Genomic DNA, 18,267 nt, shown 5'->3' with positions numbered 1-18,267 from the left:
GGTAGGCAGTGACGGTCCTCAGCTCTGTATTTCTGCGGGTAACAGGGTTAGTACATATACCTACAGTACGCAGCAGAACTCTGATAAGGGTTATCCGACCTGGTCTGGACGATCGAGGATACACGTCCAATGCAATAATCGCAGGGCGTTGCGTACGCAGACCGTCCGGCTAGACCGGGGTGGCCCCGAGGCTCCAAATCAGAGAATAAAAGCATTGCGCGACCCACTTGAACAGCCCTTGAGTGGAACAGGATGCAGAAGCCTGGAACCAACGGTGGAGATCGACTGCGACGCCTTCGATACGGGCGTTACCATTAGTGTGTACGGTGTTTCATACGCGAATATCAGCATAAATACAGAATGCATTGAATTTAAGTGAAATCAGATTGATTGCAAAGCAAGACCCAGGAATTGATTGAGGTGTTCCATGGATACCATATATTTCGAAATGTCTCGGTCGGCGAGCTCAGACTAATATATATCCGCGCTCTCTGTATACCTATGGACTCGCCCTGTCACAACCAATGTGACTAACACGACAACGCACTACGCGTAGGCCAGTATGCTATCAGTTGCCTGAAAAAATAAAAATAAAACTGTATAGCTCGGGCATACTGTAGGTTTCATTATAAACAGGTTTTGAGAACTACCGGCATAGTGGGGTATTGTGTACGTACAAGGGCTTATTATAGGACCATACTGTCCTGTGTATGGGATAGCGCAACGGTGGAAAGTCAAACCATGCATTGAACAGTTTGAGACGCGTGTGTCCCGGAGTGGCGAATGGAAGCAAATTGAGTTTCTAGCGTCAAAAAAAACCCAGTCCCTGAGCGATCATTTGATTCAGAAAACAACTACGACGATCAATGGAGTTTTCTTTGGGTTAATCCAAGGTGACTGACCTACAGCAAAGCAAAACAAAAAAAAAAGGTAATTTGTGACAAGAATAGTGCGTGGATGTGGGGTTCATCGCTTGGAAGCCATGGAACTGGAGCGGTGGATGCGAGTCTCTGTCACGATAACACTGATTTCTTTTTTTTTTTTTTTTTTTTTTTTTTTCCCCTACAGAGAAGATCATGATAGAATGGTACCAGTGGGACATGGAAACGGGAGGAATGAAAAACAAAAACCTCGTGCAACGCTATCCCTGCATGCCGGATGGTAACAATAACAAGGCACAGGCAAATCAGGGCCGATTGTGGACGTGTAGCAGCTCTAATGGTATTTCCGATGAAAAGTACCCACCACGACCACATTATTTGTTACCAATTTACATACTGTGAAGGTACAGGTGGAGAAAGTCTCAGGGGCCGTCGCAATTCCCTTGGAATCCGGTGCTTCGAAGACAGTGTGATTGGACAGCGACTGGGAGGTTGGGATACTCTGATTGGCTCTGAATGGGATTTGATGTTCCAAGATTACCAGTACTTTTGTGTGTACATCTGTATGAGAAACGAGGTTGGACAACAACGGTATCGTGAATTAGCCCAGCCTCGCGGTAAAACCCCTGAGAAATAATACATACATGTGGAGTGGTAGTGGGTACTCCCCTATTTCAAGGAAACGCCATAGTCAATGCAGGTACCCAGTACTTTCCGGACAGGCATACGTGTACCTGTGCTGTACGGTGACCGTAAATTAGCTTCCAACCATTCTCTCTTGCCCCCTCCGACTCCCAAAAATAACACCGGATATTTTCCTTTCCTTCCCTAACCCCCTTCCTTTCGTTCTCATCAACTTACACCTTCCCTTGTGACACTCGCTCAGAAGGAAGGATTGGAGCAGAGTTTGGAATCTTTTTTTTGTTGGAAGTTTTGCTCCTTCCCCATTGTTTTCCTTTTTCTCCATTTTGGCTTTCCTGTTCCAATTCCATTCGTTAGCATCAACCCCGAATTTGACATTCGGTTCACTTCGATCCTGCGCGGCATTCATTTAAGTCAACGCCTTTACGTTTACGCCATTCGTTTCGTGTCGATGCGGCAATAATTTCGAAGAACCGTTTATCATCAATAGTAATACTGTGCATGGGTCATCGTTGAGGTGAGATTATTTGGGACGCGGCGCGATTCGCGAATTTCCGTGTCGCCGCGAATCAATAGGGACGGGGCTGATTCATTGTGTACAGTGCTATCAAAAAAGCGTTCGATTGCGACTCCTTCCGTCATGGCTGGGTACGAAGCAGGCGGCCATTATGATGATGGGTACGCCCAGGCAGGTCATGGTGACGCCTATTATCAGGACGAGCATGGGCATGAGCATGCCCAGGGCTACTACGACAACCAGACATATGGTGATGGATATTATGATAGAGCAGCAGCAGGAGGGTAGGCAATTCCAGCGAGGGAAATTTCAAAGTGGGAGATGCTGACAATGACCCAGTGACTACTACGAGGGTGAACACCCAGCGGGGTATGCCGATGGTGGTCATGACGCCGCGGGTGCTGCTCATGGGGGATATTACGAAGGCGGCCAGCATGACGAATACTACGGCGATCAACAATATTATGACCAGGGACAAGCTGGTTATGGTCGCGGCCGTCGGGGCGACTCCGAGGAAGATTCTGAGACCTTCAGCGACTTCACCATGAGATCGGAAACTGCCCGTGCTGCGGACATGGATTACTATGGTCGTGGTGACGAGCGATACAACAGCTACGGGGGAAGTCAATACGGTCAAGGATATGGTGGCTACCGGCCCCCATCGTCGCAGGTTTCCTACGGCGGGAACCGATCATCCGGTGCATCCACACCTGTCTATGGCATGGACTACGGAAACGCGTTGCCGGCTGGCCAGCGTTCGCGAGAGCCATATCCGGCCTGGACCTCCGATGCTCAAATCCCTCTGTCAAAGGAGGAATTGGAGGACATTTTCCTGGATCTGGTGAACAAGTTCGGTTTCCAGAGAGACAGCATGCGGAACATGTACGATCATATGATGACGCTCCTCGACTCTCGTGCCTCCCGTATGACCCCGAACCAAGCCCTGCTGTCCTTGCACGCCGACTACATCGGTGGTCACAATGCCAACTACCGCCGTTGGTACTTTGCGGCTCACCTGGACCTCGATGATTCTGTTGGTTTTGCCAACATGAAACTCGGCAAGGCTGATCGCAAGACTCGAAAGGCTCGCAAGGCTGCCCAGAAAGCCGCAAAGCAAAACCCGGAGAATGAGGAGGAGACACTCGAAGCGCTGGAAGGCGACAACAGTCTGGAAGCGGCTGAATACCGCTGGAAGTCTCGAATGAACCGGATGTCTCAGCATGACCGTGCTCGCCAGGTCGCTTTGTACCTGCTTATCTGGGGTGAAGCCAACCAGGTTCGGTTCTTGCCTGAGTGCATTTGTTTCATCTTCAAATGTGCCGATGACTTCTACACATCCCCCGAGTGCCAGAATCGCGTTGAGCCCGTTGAGGAGTTCACCTACCTGAACGAGATTATCACACCCCTCTACCAGTACTGCCGTGACCAGGGATACGAAATTTTGGACGGCAAGTACGTGCGTCGCGAGCGTGATCACAACGAGATCATTGGTTATGATGACATGAATCAATTGTTCTGGTATCCCGAGGGTATTGAGCGCATTGCCTTTGAGGACAAGACTCGTTTGGTCGACTGCCCCCCTGCTGAGCGATGGCCCAAGCTGAAGGACGTTGTCTGGACGAAGGCTTTCTTCAAGACATACAAGGAAACTCGGTCCTGGTTCCATATGGTTACAAACTTTAACCGTATCTGGGTTATTCACTTGTGCTCCTTCTGGTTCTTCACTGCCTACAACGCCCCTACTCTGTACACCGATAATTACACCCAGCAAGCGAACAACAAGCCTATCGCAGCCAAATACCTCGGCGCAGTCGGCTTCGGTGGTGCACTTGCGGCCTTTATTCAGATCTTCGCTACAATTTGCGAGTGGGTCTATGTCCCACGTAGATGGGCTGGAGCCCAGCATCTGAGCAAGCGATTCTGGTTGCTCCTTTGCGTCTTCATTGCCAATCTCGTGCCCGGTGTCATCATCTTTGGTTTCCTCGACAAATTCGGCAGTGCCAGCCACGCCGTCGGTCTTGCTCTTGGAATTGTTCACTTCGTCATGGCCCTTTGCACTGCTGCCTTCTTCGCCATCCAGCCCCTTGGTGGTCTGTTTGGAAGTTATATGAACAAGAATGGTCGCAAGTATGTGGCCAGTCAGACATTCACTGCCAGTTTCCCTCGTCTATATGGAAACGATATGTGGATGTCTTACGGTCTCTGGGTTTGCGTCTTCGGTGCCAAGCTGGCCGAGTCTTACTTCTTCTTGACTCTTTCGCTCAAGGACCCGATTCGTATCTTGTCCCCCATGCCAATTTGGGAGTGCACTGGTGTCTACTGGGTCGGCAACACGCTGTGTCACAAGCAGCCCCAGATCCTGCTCGGTCTCATGTTCTTCATGGATCTCACACTTTTCTTCTTGGATAGTTACTTGTGGTACATTATTTGTAACACTATCTTCTCGGTGGCCCGGTCATTCTACCTTGGTGTGTCCATCTGGTCGCCTTGGCGAAACATCTTCTCCCGTCTGCCCAAGCGTATCTACTCTAAGGTTCTTGCGACCACGGATATGGAGATCAAGTACAAGCCCAAGGTCCTGATTTCGCAAGTTTGGAATGCTATTATCATTTCCATGTACCGTGAACATCTCCTGGCCATTGACCATGTGCAGAAGCTGCTTTACCACCAGGTTCCCTCGGAACAAGAAGGCAAGCGCACTCTTCGCGCCCCTACCTTCTTCGTCTCTCAGGAAGACCAGTCTTTCAAGACGGAGTTCTTCCCGGCTGGTAGTGAGGCTGAGCGTCGTATCTCCTTCTTCGCCCAGTCCTTGTCTACTCCCATGCCTGAGCCATTGCCAGTCGACAACATGCCCACTTTCAGTGTCCTCATTCCCCACTACAGTGAGAAGATTCTTTTGTCCCTCAGAGAAATTATTCGCGAGGATGAGCCTTACTCCCGTGTGACACTTCTGGAATACCTCAAGCAACTCCACCCCCATGAGTGGGACTGCTTTGTCAAGGACACTAAGATTCTAGCCGACGAGACTTCGCAGTTCAATGGTGATGTCAACGAAAAGGGTGAGAAGGACGCTCAGAAGAGCAAGATTGATGATCTGCCTTTCTACTGCATTGGTTTCAAGTCTGCTGCTCCTGAATACACTCTCCGAACTCGTATTTGGGCCTCTCTCCGTTCGCAGACTCTCTACCGCACTGTCTCTGGTTTCATGAACTACAGTCGTGCTATCAAGCTGCTCTACCGTGTCGAGAACCCCGAAGTCGTTCAGATGTTCGGTGGCAACTCTGAGAAGCTGGAGCGTGAGCTTGAGCGCATGGCTCGTCGCAAGTTCCGTATCTGTGTTTCTATGCAACGTTATGCGAAGATGACCAAGGATGAACGTGAAAACACCGAGTTCCTTTTGCGTGCCTACCCCGATCTTCAGATTGCCTACCTTGATGAAGAGCCCCCAGCCACCGAGGACGAGGAGCCTCGCCTGTACTCCGCCTTGATTGATGGTCACTGTGAAATTCTCGAGAATGGCATGCGCAAGCCCAAGTTCAGAATTCAACTCTCTGGTAACCCCATTCTTGGTGACGGAAAGTCTGACAACCAGAACCACGCCATCATCTTCTACCGCGGTGAATACATCCAATTGATTGACGCTAACCAGGATAACTACCTGGAAGAGTGCTTGAAGATTCGCAGCGTCTTGGCTGAGTTCGAGGAGCTGACCACTGACAATGTCTCGCCCTACACCCCTGGTATCCCTTCACCGGAAACAACCCCTGTCGCCATTCTCGGAGCTCGTGAATACATTTTCTCCGAGAACATTGGTATCCTCGGTGATATTGCTGCCTCGAAGGAACAAACGTTCGGTACCCTGTTCGCCCGTACTCTGGCTCAGATCGGTGGTAAGCTCCATTATGGTCACCCCGATTTCCTCAACGCGACTTTCATGACAACGCGTGGTGGTGTCTCGAAAGCTCAGAAGGGTCTGCATCTGAACGAGGATATTTACGCCGGTATGACCGCTCTCTTGCGTGGTGGTCGCATCAAGCACTGCGAATACTACCAGTGTGGTAAGGGTCGTGATTTGGGTTTCGGTTCTGTCCTGAACTTTACAACGAAGATTGGTACTGGTATGGGTGAACAGATGTTGTCCCGAGAGTATTACTATCTCGGAACTCAACTGCCTCTCGATCGCTTCCTTTCGTTCTACTATGCTCACCCTGGTTTCCACATTAACAACATGTTCATCATGTTGTCTGTGCAGATGTTCATGATCGTTTTGATCAACCTGGGTGCCTTGAAGCACGAGACCATCATTTGCCGTTACAACTCTGATCTGCCCGTCACCGACCCCCTGTTGCCCACCTACTGTGCTGATCTACACCCGATCGTCAACTGGGTCAACCGTTGTGTTATTTCCATTTTCATCGTGTTCTTCATTTCCTTGGTTCCCCTTGCCGTGCAAGAATTGACCGAGCGTGGTGTCTGGCGCATGGCCACCCGTCTGGCGAAGCACTTCGGTTCCTTCTCGTTCATGTTCGAGGTGTTCGTCTGTCAGATATACGCCCAGGCTGTGCATCAGAACTTGTCTTTCGGTGGTGCCCGTTACATTGGTACAGGTCGTGGTTTCGCTACAGCCCGAATTCCTTTCGGCGTGCTTTACTCTCGATTCGCTGGTCCTTCAATCTACGCCGGTGCTCGTCTACTCATGATGTTGCTATTCTCGACTTCTACCGTCTGGACCCCTGCTCTGCTTTGGTTCTGGGTTTCTCTGCTGGCTTTGATCATCTCGCCCTTCCTCTTCAACCCTCATCAATTTGCATGGAATGACTTCTTCATTGATTACCGTGATTACCTCCGCTGGCTCTCGCGAGGTAACTCCCGATCGCATGCCTCTTCTTGGATTGGTTTCTGTCGTCTATCCCGTACCAGACTCACCGGTTACAAGCGCAAGGTACTTGGTGTTCCGTCTGAGAAGAACTCCGGCGACATTCCCCGGGCTCGTTTCACCAACATCTTCTTCAGTGAGATTATTGCCCCGCTGGTTGTCGTCGCTGTGACCCTTATCCCCTACCTGTTCATCAACTCCCGGACCATGTACAGCAACAGCGACCTCTATGCCCCCAACGCCATCCTACGTATCGTCTTGTGTGCCTTGGCGCCCGTTGCCATTAACGCCGGTGTTGCTGGCATGTTCTTCGGCATGGCTTGTTGTATGGGTCCCCTCTTCAGCATGTGCTGCAAGAAGTTCGGTTCCGTCTTAGCGGCCATTGCCCATGCCATTGCTGTCATCGTGCTCATTGTCTTCTTCGAGGTCCTGTTCGTTTTGGAATCCTTTAACTGGGCCCGAACCATGTCCGGTCTCGTTGCCATGATGGCCATCCAGCGTTTCATTTACAAGCTGATCATTTCCCTCTGTCTCACTCGTGAGTTCAAGCACGATCAGTCCAACATCGCCTGGTGGACCGGTAAATGGTACAACATGGGATGGCACTCCATGTCTCAACCCGGACGTGAGTTCCTGTGTAAGATTACTGAGCTTGGTTACTTCGCCGCCGACTTTGTTCTTGGCCACATCATCCTGTTCTTCATGCTGCCTATGCTTGCCATCCCTTACGCGGACAAGTTCCACTCCGTTACCCTATTTTGGCTGCGTCCCAGGTATGTCCACTACTGTTTTCCATCTACGTGCATCCACTAACATTCACAGTCGTCAAATCCGCCCTCCTATCTACTCCTTGAAGCAGTCCAAGCTTCGCAAGAGACGTGTGGTTCGATTCGCCATTCTCTACTTTGCCATGCTTGTTCTTTTCATTGTCCTTCTCGTGGCGCCCATTATCCTTCACAACATGTCTAGCATCTCCAAGCCGTTCCTTACTACGCTCTGGGGCTCAATTGGTGTAAACGGTGCCAACGACCAGATGATGTATCTCCTGCAGCCCATGGACAAGGGTCTGAACGATACTGTTTCCTACTATACCGGTAGCAACCTGCCGGATGGCTACAAGCCTGTTTCCACCGACGCTCTACCTGCTACCACCGGTGATTCCGCTACCTACATCCGGAAGTTGATTTGAGGGGATTTGGCCCCGTCTTGTATGAAAATGGCCTGTACAAAGTTTCGTCTTTTCTTCCATTTTTCCCTTGCGATTTGCTGCATTCTTTTTAAATCACTGGCGTCCTTGTTGATCTTAATGGCCTCTGTGGAATGACTCTTGTATTTTGAGTGATTCCGTCATGGCCCTGGGGGGTTTACCTTCATTCTTTGCCGTGACTGCTTGTTTTTCTATCTTTTTCTTTTCCTTTTTCCCACCATAAACATAACGGAATACAATCTGCATTGGCTTCATTTTATAGACAACGTCTCCTTTGTCAAGTTAATTAAATACTGCGGGCCTGTACTAAGCCCACCGGCGAAATGAATGCCGGGCTCCTTGTAAGCTGAGGACATCACGTGACGACCCCGATCCAGCCGGGCCGTGTCCCCCGGACGCATCTTGTATCCTGGATGTCCCTGAATCCATCATCTTTCGCCGCTCCTTACTCAACTCTTATTTTCAGGAATCGATCTGGCTGGTGTTTTCAGCAACACTAGTGCCACTGAGTCATCCGCCATGGATCTCGCAGAGACGCAACGTCTCCTGTCCGAGTACCTACAAGAACTCACGACCCTTTTCCACCAAATACCTGGCTCAGCTATTTTCTTGCGCTACGTCAAATCAAGCTATCAAGATGACCCAATTCGATCGGCAGTAGAGCTGTTCCTCTTCCTGTTCGCTGTGCGCTATCTGTTGGCTCCCAAGTATTCGACTAAGCCTGGCGTGGTGTCACTATCGGAGGATGAGATCGACGACCTGGTGGACGAGTGGACTCCTGAACCACTGGTTGGAGAGCCAACACCTTTGGAGGAGATGGAGGTTGCCAGGCGCACCGTGATTGTGGGGTAAGTCTTAAGTCTTCTTCCTAACTGAGACCGTTCAACCTCGGGGTGCGGAACTTCTGCTGACGAATACCTGCTTCGGGGGTTCGTAGTCCTGTCGGTCCCAAGTCCAAACTTGCCAATGGTCGCACCGTTACCAATCTCAGCTCCTACAACTTCTACAACTTCAATACCAACGAGGCTCTCAAGGAGAAGGCGATTCAGACTCTTCGAAACTACGGTGTTGGCCCTTGTGGCCCCCGTGGATTTTACGGCACGCAAGATGTCCACCTGAAGACAGAGGCCGATATTGCGTCCTTTTTGGGTACCGCAGCGTGTATCATGTACTCCCAGGCGTTTTCGACCATCTCCAGTGTCATTCCTGCCTTCTCAAAGCGTGGTGACATTATCGTTGCGGACAAGGGTGTCAGTTTCGCTATTCGTAAGGGTATTCAGATCTCGCGGAGCATTGTCCGGTGGTACGAACACAATGATATGGAGGACCTGGAAAGAGTTCTCGCCAAGGTGACCAAGGAGCAGGCCCGGAAACCGTTGACTCGGCGGTTCATCATCACCGAGGGCATGTTCGAGTCCTATGGCGACATTGTGAACCTTCCTAAGATCGTAAGTGACAACTCATTTGGAAAACTAGCGAAGTCATGTGACTAACACTACTTGCAGATTGAGTTACGGCTCAAGTACAAGTTCCGTCTTATTTTGGATGAGACGTGGTCTTTCGGAGTCCTGGGTCGTACTGGTCGAGGTGTCACTGAGCACCAGAATGTTGACGCCGCAGAGGTTGACATGATCGTGGGATCGCTGGCTGGTTGTCTCGTGGGTGGTGGAGGCTTCTGTGCTGGATCAGAGGAGATCGTCCACCACCAGCGTATTTCCGCCTCGGCGTACACTTTCTCTGCAGCGCTTCCGGCCCTTCTTTCTACCACTGCCAGCGAGACCATCAATCTCCTCCAGAATAGCCCCGAGACGGTATTGCAGCTTCGTGAGCAGACCAAAGCAATGCGGGCTCAACTTGACCCCCGGAGTGACTGGGTCTACTGCTCCAGCTCCCTTGAGAACCCTGTCCTCATTTTGGTCATCAAGCCTGAGGTTGTTGCTTCCAAGAAGCTTTCTTACAACGACCAGCAGTTCCTGCTTCAAGATGTCGTTGATGAGGTACGTATAACACCTCGCTATGCTTGAGCAACAGAATAACATGCTAATGTCTTACTAGTGTCTCGCCAACGGTGTTCTTATCACCCGTCTCAAGACTCTCGAGGATAACTTTGAGCCCAAGCAAATCGTTCCCGCTGCGCTGAAGGTTTGCGTCACAACCGGGCTCACCCGGAAGGAGATCGAGAAGGCTGGTACCATCGTCCGGCACGCCATCACCAAGGTGATGAGCAAAAAGAAGTAGATTCCTTTCGCCTAACCCCTTGAAAAGATGGCCTTCGCCACATAAATGACCGCTCATGCCCCCAACGACTTCTGGCATCCTCTGGTTTTTCCCTATACATCCTACGCCCTAATGCCTCCTTTCCTCTTCTGTATTGTTAAGTTGCTTGTCCATATGCATCTTGCTATCGCTACCTTGTACAGCACTGCCCCCAAACCCTCGCTCTTCTTTTTTTTTTTTTTTTTTTTGAGGGGTAGTATCATAGTTTACCGGTGCATGGCTTTAGGTTGTTTAATACTATTTTTCCAAGGCTGCAGCCTAGTGCTGTGCTGAATTTAATACATAGATGGCTTCGGCCTTCCCACCGACTTTAATGTAAAATTGTAGAAAGCTCTTACGTCTTGGAGTTGACGTCCAACTCCTTTTTCTCGTTCCCCAGTGCGTGGCTTCCTTGGACTCCAAGCCCTTGGTATTGCCGTCTGATCCCTAGCCCAGGGAGAAAACTCGCCGGTCGCTCCCTGCCCTTCTAACTGCCGCCTCGAATAAAAGTTCCAACGCTCATGTCTTGTCTACAAGCTAATTGGAGCCGGGTCCGGATCCTTAGTCTCCGGGGAACCCAATGGAATGAGTCCAGCATTCCTCTGACCTACGATGATGCCAGGGGCATTCTTCGCCAAATCCACCAGATCTGGGCCCATTCGAAAAGCAAGGTCTATTTTCCCAAATGGTCTGAACAAAAACCCTAGCGCGACCCTGTCTTCCTTCAGCCCTTTGCACAAGGGGCACAGGGCTGCAGTACGTTGTAGAACTTGGCCCTGATCTCATTCCCCATGCCACCCCACATGGATAACTATGCTCGGCATACCTCTCTTGTTTACGTATGCTGGTAATTTCTCCTACAGGCTTTTCGGGGGTTTATCCCCAGAATATAACCCGCTTGATCTGCACAAATACCTTCTTCCCTTGTTCGCGTGGAGAGGATTTGAGGTCACTCTCAGTGTTATGTCTGTGATCTACTGACCCTAGGTTCCAGTTTAGGGCTCGGCAGTTCCGACCCAAGGACCCAATTTTGCAATGAAGCACTTTACTCAGGCACTATTGGCCTTGCTTCTTACTTCATCTGGGGCCTATGCAGTGTCTCAAGGTGAGATATTGTGGTCCAAGCTGAAGTTGATGTGGATGTGCAGTGTACTAATGATCAGTAGATTCAAACCAGTGTCTTGGAGAAGTTCACGGTGCATCTCAAGCTCGCACTGTTTCTGAGGTAGTTGTTGTGGTTAATGAGAATGGAGAACCGATTCATACGAAAACAAGGCCTCTCGCTGCAACCTCTGTTTCGCAAGCAAATGTTCGTAGACTTTGATATCCCCAGGCAAGTAGGGATGATCGCTAACATGTCTTGAACCATTTCCAGACTCTGCCCACTCAATTACCAACATCAACATCGAGTCCAGATGCGCCTTCAACACCACTGACACAGACAAAACCGCAAGATGATATGATCCCTACGAATGACGCTGTCTCGATCGTGAAAAAACAGAAGAAGCCACCTTCCAATGGCGCGCCTCCTCTCCAACATGAAGCGCAGCACCCTGAGCCGGCTGACCCTGAAACGCCTCACCACGAGCACTCTCAGCATTCCGAACAACCTCACCCAGTACCACAATCTCACCCAGAACCACTTCCACACCCCAAACCAGCCGAGCACCGTACCCGCCAATTCGGCATCTCATACTCTCCATACAATGCCGACAGAAGCTGCAAAACCCAAGACCGAGTTAACAAGGACTTCGACCTCCTATCCCAATATCAGTTCGTCCGCATCTACGGAACAGATTGCTCCCAAACAACTCTTGTAGCCCGAGCCGCACGTCTGCACAAAATGCAAGTATTTGCCGGAATATACGATCTAACCGACTTCCCCACAAGCCTCAACGCTTTCAAAGAAGCCGCCACCACCGAAGACGGTACCCAAGACTGGACCGTCTTCCATACTATCGCCGTGGGCAACGAACTGGTAAACGGCGGCCGCAGCACACCCGCCGAAGTCTCGGGCGCCATTACTCAAGCTCGTACCTGGCTCCGCGCACAGGGGTACAAAGGTCCCGTTGTCACAGTGGACACTTTTTCCGTACTTCTGCAGCACCCGGAATTATGCCTCGCGTCGGATTACTGTGCTGCGAATTGTCATGCCTTTTTTGATGCGACGCAACAGCCGCATAATGCTGGCCCGTATGCTCTTGAGCAGATGCATGCTGTTTCGGCTGCGGCGGGGGGAAAGCATACTATCATTACGGAATCGGGGTGGCCGCATGCTGGACAAGCTAATGGGGATGCTACTCCTTCGCCGGAGAATCAGCGGGTTGCTGTTGAGAGTTTGAGGAGGAGTTTTGCGCATCGGGGGGATGATTTGGTGCTTTTTACGGCTTTTGACGATTTGTGGAAAGACGATAATCGGTATACGTTCAATGCGGAGAGGTTTTGGGGGATTCATTGATAGTTAAACATTTAGCATCGTGCATTTGGCATTGTTTCTTTTCTCTTCAGTTCTTCTGGTTTCCCTGTTCTGCTTCATTCCATGGTCTATGTAAAGGAGGACCTGGAAAGCCCCTTGGCCACTTCAACTGCATCGCTTAGTGAATTCACTTAAATGAAAATCCAAATGAAGAAGAAAAAAAAAAATCCCCCTAATGAAATTGAAACCTGCAAGCTAAATTGGGGGCCAAACCTGCTATTGGTGCCTGAACAACTGTGTCCCGGATCATCGATCCATCCCGACGCCTACCACCGATTGGCCCCAACGCAGAATTCATTTCGTGAAGTCTAAATGGACCCGAATCTCTGGATCAAAACACGCCATATAACCTTTGCACGTCCAGACCAATTCCAATTCTAAATCTGCAGAATTTTCCACGCCTCAAAAGTTTATTAAGACCCTACAGAGTACCCTTCACGCCAAACCAGCCTAGGTAGTTCGCACCGAGTCAAAATGGCCCCCCTCGCCCTCCAACTAGCCACACAGGATGATATCCCGTCCCTCTCAGAGCTTTGGTACAAATCTTTCAGTATCCCAATTAACCTCCTCATGTTCCCAAACACGCCAGGTATCCGAGCGTGGTGGGACGAAGCCAACGGCCACGATCTGCTCCACAACCCGCATCGTAAATACCTCAAAATTGTCGATCCCGCTGGTGCCGTGGTTGCATACGCTAAATGGGACCTGGACCCACAGCACAGTGGCGCGCGTTTTCCCGAGTGGCATGCAGAGTCGGATCGAAAGACTTGTGATTTAGTCTATACTGATTTGGACAAGGAGAAGAAGGCGTTTTTTGGGGAGCGGAGGTTTTACTGTATGTGGATATTGCTTTTTGCTAATACCTTATACTGATTACTATAGATTTGGATATGCTGGTTGTGGATCCGGAGTATAGGGGACGGGGCGCGGCTTCGATGTTGATCCAGTGGGGCTGTGACCTTGCGGATCAGGATGGTGTTCCTGCTTATTTGGATGCGCATATTGATGCAGCGCCATTGTATCGGAAATTTGGATTTCAAGATCGCGAGGATAAGATTGTTACTCCCGAGGGGGCGCTGTCGATGATTCGGGAGCCTGTGGCTAAGTAGTTCAACCGCTGTATAGAGAGTAGTAGCCTAGTCAGTATAGAAATGGGGGCATGTATCTCTGCATTTGTCTATGTCCCAATGGAATTTAAATCCCCGTCTACTGTTTACAAAAGCAACCGTGAAATCATTACGAATCCAACTACGGACTCAATTCCTATCCTTAACCGCCTCCATCTCATACTCCTCTTGTAATGTCCACTCCTGCGTTTGGTGAATAATCAACTGTCGCGAGTGTTGACTTTCCTGAGAATCCCGCTCATGTTCTACCTCAATCGCATCGTCTTCGTCTCCTATATTCGTCGTATAGATTCGAGAGTGATTGGTTGATCCGCTCTTTCCAGTCGGAGTGAAGTACGAGTTCTCGCCATGACTGTTGGTAACGCCTTGTCCCCAGCCTGTGTTAAATGCGATCACGAAAGGTTTTAGGCACGGCACGGTGGAGACCATGAGGCTGGAGTGAAGGAGGACGGCAGTGGCGATCGTTGCGTTGGATAAAAGGAAAGGTGGATCAGGGTGATAAAGTGCGTCGTTGAGGTAGACCTGCCGGAGGATGATCAAGATAATAGTACTAGTCAGAATAAGATGATTAGCCTGGCATTATCTGTACGCGATATCCAACATGGACCTACGGCGTCCTCGTTCCAAAGGCAAAGATCACAGTGGCCTTCTCCTTCCACCGCATCTGAATACCCCACACCAGGAATATACTCAGTCCAAAGGAGAGAACATCGGTGACCACGTCAAACGCCGTAATGGACTTCCAGGCTATATTCTGTTTTCCATTGTGAGCTGGATCATACAAGGAGAGCAAGTGGTCACGTACGAGATTTCCACATTTCTGCGCCACGGCTGATTGATCCAATAGGTATTCCGGGTAGCAACTGAGAGCAATGGCTAAGAATGAAGCGATTGTCCATGCGACTACCATTCCCAGAAGAATCCTTGAGGCGAGGAGGTACTTTTGTTGTCGGCCTAGTCTTTTCAATAGCAGACATACGGAGATTTTGGAGGCTCCGTGTGCAGCTAAAAACAAAAGATTTGCTGCATAAAGGCCCTGGAATACTGGTGAGTTGATTCAACCTCCATTGCAGCGTATAGATGAAGGCATTGACTTACCTCTCCAGCACGTTTTAAGCTCGATTCCGAACTTGCATCTTGAGGTCGGCCTAGGCCGTGGTTCACTGCGTCCATGGTTGTTCCTACATGAGCGACAGCTAGTCCCTATATGACGAAGCGGAAAAATTAGTCCTTGCACGCCTTCACCATAGAATGATGGCCCTGGAGAGACATGGATGATCCTATGGTGTAGTTTTATCTGGAGAAGACTTACACTTCCGAAAAACACCGTCAAATCGTCAATCTGCACTGGTCCATTGATTGCAAGTCGCATGTACAACCGAATTAATCCCACAATGATCATCCATGACATGAACAATGTCTCGACAATAATGATCAGACCACTTCGATCCGTCGGGGAGACTGTATAAGGGGAATCGGACGCCATGGTGCGAAACAAAAAAAAAAATGGCGACAACAATTGAAGCAGAGATTTCACGATAGCATTATACTGTTACAGTGTACATTATGAATTATACTGGAGGGTTTCCAAAGGATCCATGAACTACAGGGGTCCTGGCCTGATCCTTGGTGCATCAGAGTAAAAGTATAACAATTCCAGCCTACTTTCGCCCCCGGGGGAGACTCCACTCATAGCCCCTCCAAGAACTGGAAGAAATCAAATTATTGTAAGATTCTGTAGGATTCTTGTCTGCGATGCCTGGCATTGGATTCGCCCCCTGTCGGGTTACGAATCACGATGTTGCCGCTATCCCAAGAACAGAACATGATCGGCACAACGCAGCTGCACTGCGGATAGAAGGATTCAGATCCTAGTTCACAAAGGATCGAGGTGGAACAGAATAGCGGCACGATAGTATCGGGCCAATTATTTATGGTTCATTGGCTAAGGTTCTTAGCTGCTAAGAACCCTAACGGATGGGAATCTGGCCAGCTTCGGCGCGGGATGCTTTAATTTCGCACTCCCAGGCTAGACTAGTGCGTCTGCCCTAATGCATAGGATTTTGTTTCTCGCCAACTATAATCCCGGCTTGTTGGACTAGAGCTCGTAGGGTTCTTGAAACATATATGTTTGTTATTTTTCCTGGTCCCTCATTTCTCCGAATCCTGCATATGCTACTGCTTCTTGACTCCACTGGGATTCGCTGTTTCCGAGTCTACGCGTGTGGTTACATTTTTTTAACTTGTTTTGGCTTTAACTGAGTTCCAACCCTTAATCTTTTTTTTCTCTCTCTCTCACACTTCATTACCTTGAATCACACCCCTTTTCTGGTTCTAATATTCGAACTGTTCCATCATGGGGTTCGAGGAAGGAGTAACGACGAACGTCAAAGGCTCGGCTGAGGATGTCGCCGACCCCAGATCGGGTACGACGCAGGACAAGCAGGACATGTGGCGTGTTGGTCGCAACCAAGAATTGAACGTATGCGTCTTTCAACCAAGAAAAAGCAAAAATTAGAAGCTAAAATAATGCAGAGAAACTTCCGCTTCCTTTCCGTTCTGGGCTTCACAGCGGTACTTATGTGCACATGGGAAGCCGTCCTTTTGTAAGTCTATACGGTTATGCTTCCAAATGGCACTGCTGACATCCTGGTAGTGGTTCATCCTATGGCTTGACTGATGGCGGCAAAGGTGGGATGATCTATACCTACCTAGGCGCCCTAGTAGGGTTCAGCTTCGTTATCCTTTCCATGGCTGAGATGGCATCCATGTAAGTAGAACTCTTGGCAAGGCTTGGCCATCTGCATTACTAACTGGATTCAGGGCCCCTACTTCTGGTGGGCAATATCACTGGGTGTCGGAGTTTGCTCCCCCAGGTTCCCAGGCTGTATTAAGTTACATGACTGGTTGGATTTGTGTCTTGGGATGGCACACCGGTATCGCAGGATGCTGTTATACTGTCGCTAATATGATGGTTGGTATTGTTGCCATCAACTATCCTGATACCTATGAGTATCAGCCATACCATGTCACGCTGCTTGTGATTGCCGTGGCTGCGGTGGCCATGTTGTTCAATACCTTCCTAGCCCAGAAGCTGCCCATGATTGAGGGAATCATCCTGATCGTCCATGTGTTTGGCTTTTTTGGGTATCTTGATTCCTCTCTGGGTGCTTTCTCCCACCGTCCCTCCCTCCGAGGTGTTTGGTTCTATCGAAGATCGAGGTGGATGGGGAAACAATGGGCTTTCCTGTCTGGTTGGACTGATTGGACCCATTTATGCTTTGATCGGTATGTGCAGCATAAGGCTTTTTACCACTTGAAATTTACTAACAGCCTCACAGGCCCCGACTCCGCAGTCCATATGTGTATGTATATGTCTACTCTTCCACCGATTAAAATACTGATAAATTGAATAGCCGAGGAGATCAGAGACGCTTCTCGCGTTCTCCCCTTTAGGCATGGTCTGGACGCTGATCCTAAACGGCTCCACTGGCTTCGTCATGATTGTTACTCTCGCATTTTGCGTCGGCGACATCGACGAAGTCCTCGCTTCCACGACAGGCTTCCCCTTCATCCAGGTCTTCCTCAACTCCACAGGATCAGTCCGCGCAACAACCGGAATGACAGTGGTGATCATGATCATGCAATTCTGCGCTGCGATCAGTAACGTCGCGACAACCTCCCGCCAGATCTACTCTTTCGCTCGTGACAAAGGTCTTCCTTTCTCCGATTTCTTCGCGACTGTAAGTCTTGACCCCAAGTCCAACCCTCACGGACACCTCTAATGGAATATGGATTTCAAGGTCAACCCAACTTTCACCGTGCCTCTTAATGCTCTATGCGTGAGCCTGGTAATCGTCTCACTCCTATCCCTCATCAACATTGGATCCTCGGTGGCTTTCAACGCCATTATGTCTCTCGGTACTGCCGCACTCCTCTCCTCCTATATTATTTCTATCTCCTGTGTTCGTCTCCGACGCTGGCGGGGCCAGCCTCTGCCTCCAGCACGCTGGAGCATGGGCAAGTTCACACCTATCTGCGACACGATCTCTATCATCGTCTTGTTGGTGATCTGGGTCTTCTGTTTCTTCCCTCTAAATAAGAAGGTGACACCGTCTAATATGAACTGGGCTGTGGTAATCTACGGCGCGGTCATTCTCGGTTCAATGGGCTACTATATGCTTCGTGGCCACAAGTCCTATAAGGGCCCCGTGACCCGGGTGAAAATGACTTAGCATAGTAATGTTGAAGAGACCGGAACCTGTCTAGGGAGTGAGGGTTTAAA

The 18,267-nt window shown here is 49.8% G+C and overlaps 6 protein-coding genes across 6 annotated transcripts; 5 read left to right on the top strand and 1 right to left on the bottom strand.

Annotated features, from left to right (window-relative positions):
- Positions 1–2,163: 2,163 nt before the first annotated feature.
- On the top strand, positions 2,164–8,105 carry N7484_011348 (1,3-beta-glucan synthase; the record flags this gene model as incomplete). The annotated part of the gene is made up of 3 exons (XM_057121735.1): positions 2,164–2,324; positions 2,380–7,689; positions 7,739–8,105. 3 exons carry the CDS (start codon positions 2,164–2,166, stop codon positions 8,103–8,105), a joined length of 5,838 nt encoding a protein of 1,945 aa, XP_056967489.1.
- A 537-nt stretch (positions 8,106–8,642) lies between these two features.
- Positions 8,643–10,361, top strand: lcbA (serine C-palmitoyltransferase subunit lcbA; the record flags this gene model as incomplete). Its single annotated transcript, XM_057121734.1, has 4 exons — positions 8,643–8,971; positions 9,061–9,571; positions 9,629–10,120; positions 10,179–10,361. 4 exons carry the CDS (start codon positions 8,643–8,645, stop codon positions 10,359–10,361), a joined length of 1,515 nt encoding a protein of 504 aa, XP_056967488.1.
- A 1,053-nt stretch (positions 10,362–11,414) lies between these two features.
- On the top strand, positions 11,415–12,837 carry scw4 (putative cell wall glucanase (Scw4); the record flags this gene model as incomplete). Its single annotated transcript, XM_057121733.1, has 3 exons — positions 11,415–11,484; positions 11,546–11,688; positions 11,755–12,837. 3 exons carry the CDS (start codon positions 11,415–11,417, stop codon positions 12,835–12,837), a joined length of 1,296 nt encoding a protein of 431 aa, XP_056967487.1.
- Positions 12,838–13,329: 492 nt separating this feature from the next.
- N7484_011345 (uncharacterized protein) lies at positions 13,330–13,964 on the top strand (the record flags this gene model as incomplete). Its single annotated transcript, XM_057121732.1, has 2 exons — positions 13,330–13,690; positions 13,738–13,964. The coding sequence occupies 2 exons, from the start codon at positions 13,330–13,332 to the stop codon at positions 13,962–13,964; spliced, it is 588 nt and encodes a 195-aa protein (XP_056967486.1).
- A 147-nt stretch (positions 13,965–14,111) lies between these two features.
- On the bottom strand, positions 14,112–15,468 carry N7484_011344 (uncharacterized protein; the record flags this gene model as incomplete). Its single annotated transcript, XM_057121731.1, has 5 exons — positions 14,112–14,532; positions 14,594–14,736; positions 14,788–15,018; positions 15,081–15,185; positions 15,295–15,468. 5 exons carry the CDS (start codon positions 15,466–15,468, stop codon positions 14,112–14,114), a joined length of 1,074 nt encoding a protein of 357 aa, XP_056967485.1.
- An 870-nt stretch (positions 15,469–16,338) lies between these two features.
- On the top strand, positions 16,339–18,217 carry N7484_011343 (uncharacterized protein; the record flags this gene model as incomplete). Its single annotated transcript, XM_057121730.1, has 6 exons — positions 16,339–16,464; positions 16,518–16,588; positions 16,639–16,752; positions 16,806–17,347; positions 17,439–17,725; positions 17,786–18,217. 6 exons carry the CDS (start codon positions 16,339–16,341, stop codon positions 18,215–18,217), a joined length of 1,572 nt encoding a protein of 523 aa, XP_056967484.1.
- Positions 18,218–18,267: the final 50 nt, after the last annotated feature.

Source organism: Penicillium longicatenatum (assembly GCF_028827895.1).
Source record: "Penicillium longicatenatum strain IBT 33135 chromosome Unknown contig_7_segment0_segment0, whole genome shotgun sequence".
NCBI lineage: Eukaryota > Fungi > Ascomycota > Eurotiomycetes > Eurotiales > Aspergillaceae > Penicillium > Penicillium longicatenatum.
The sequence above is the reverse complement of the archived record's forward strand: the minus strand, read 5'-3'. Positions and strand labels throughout refer to the sequence as shown.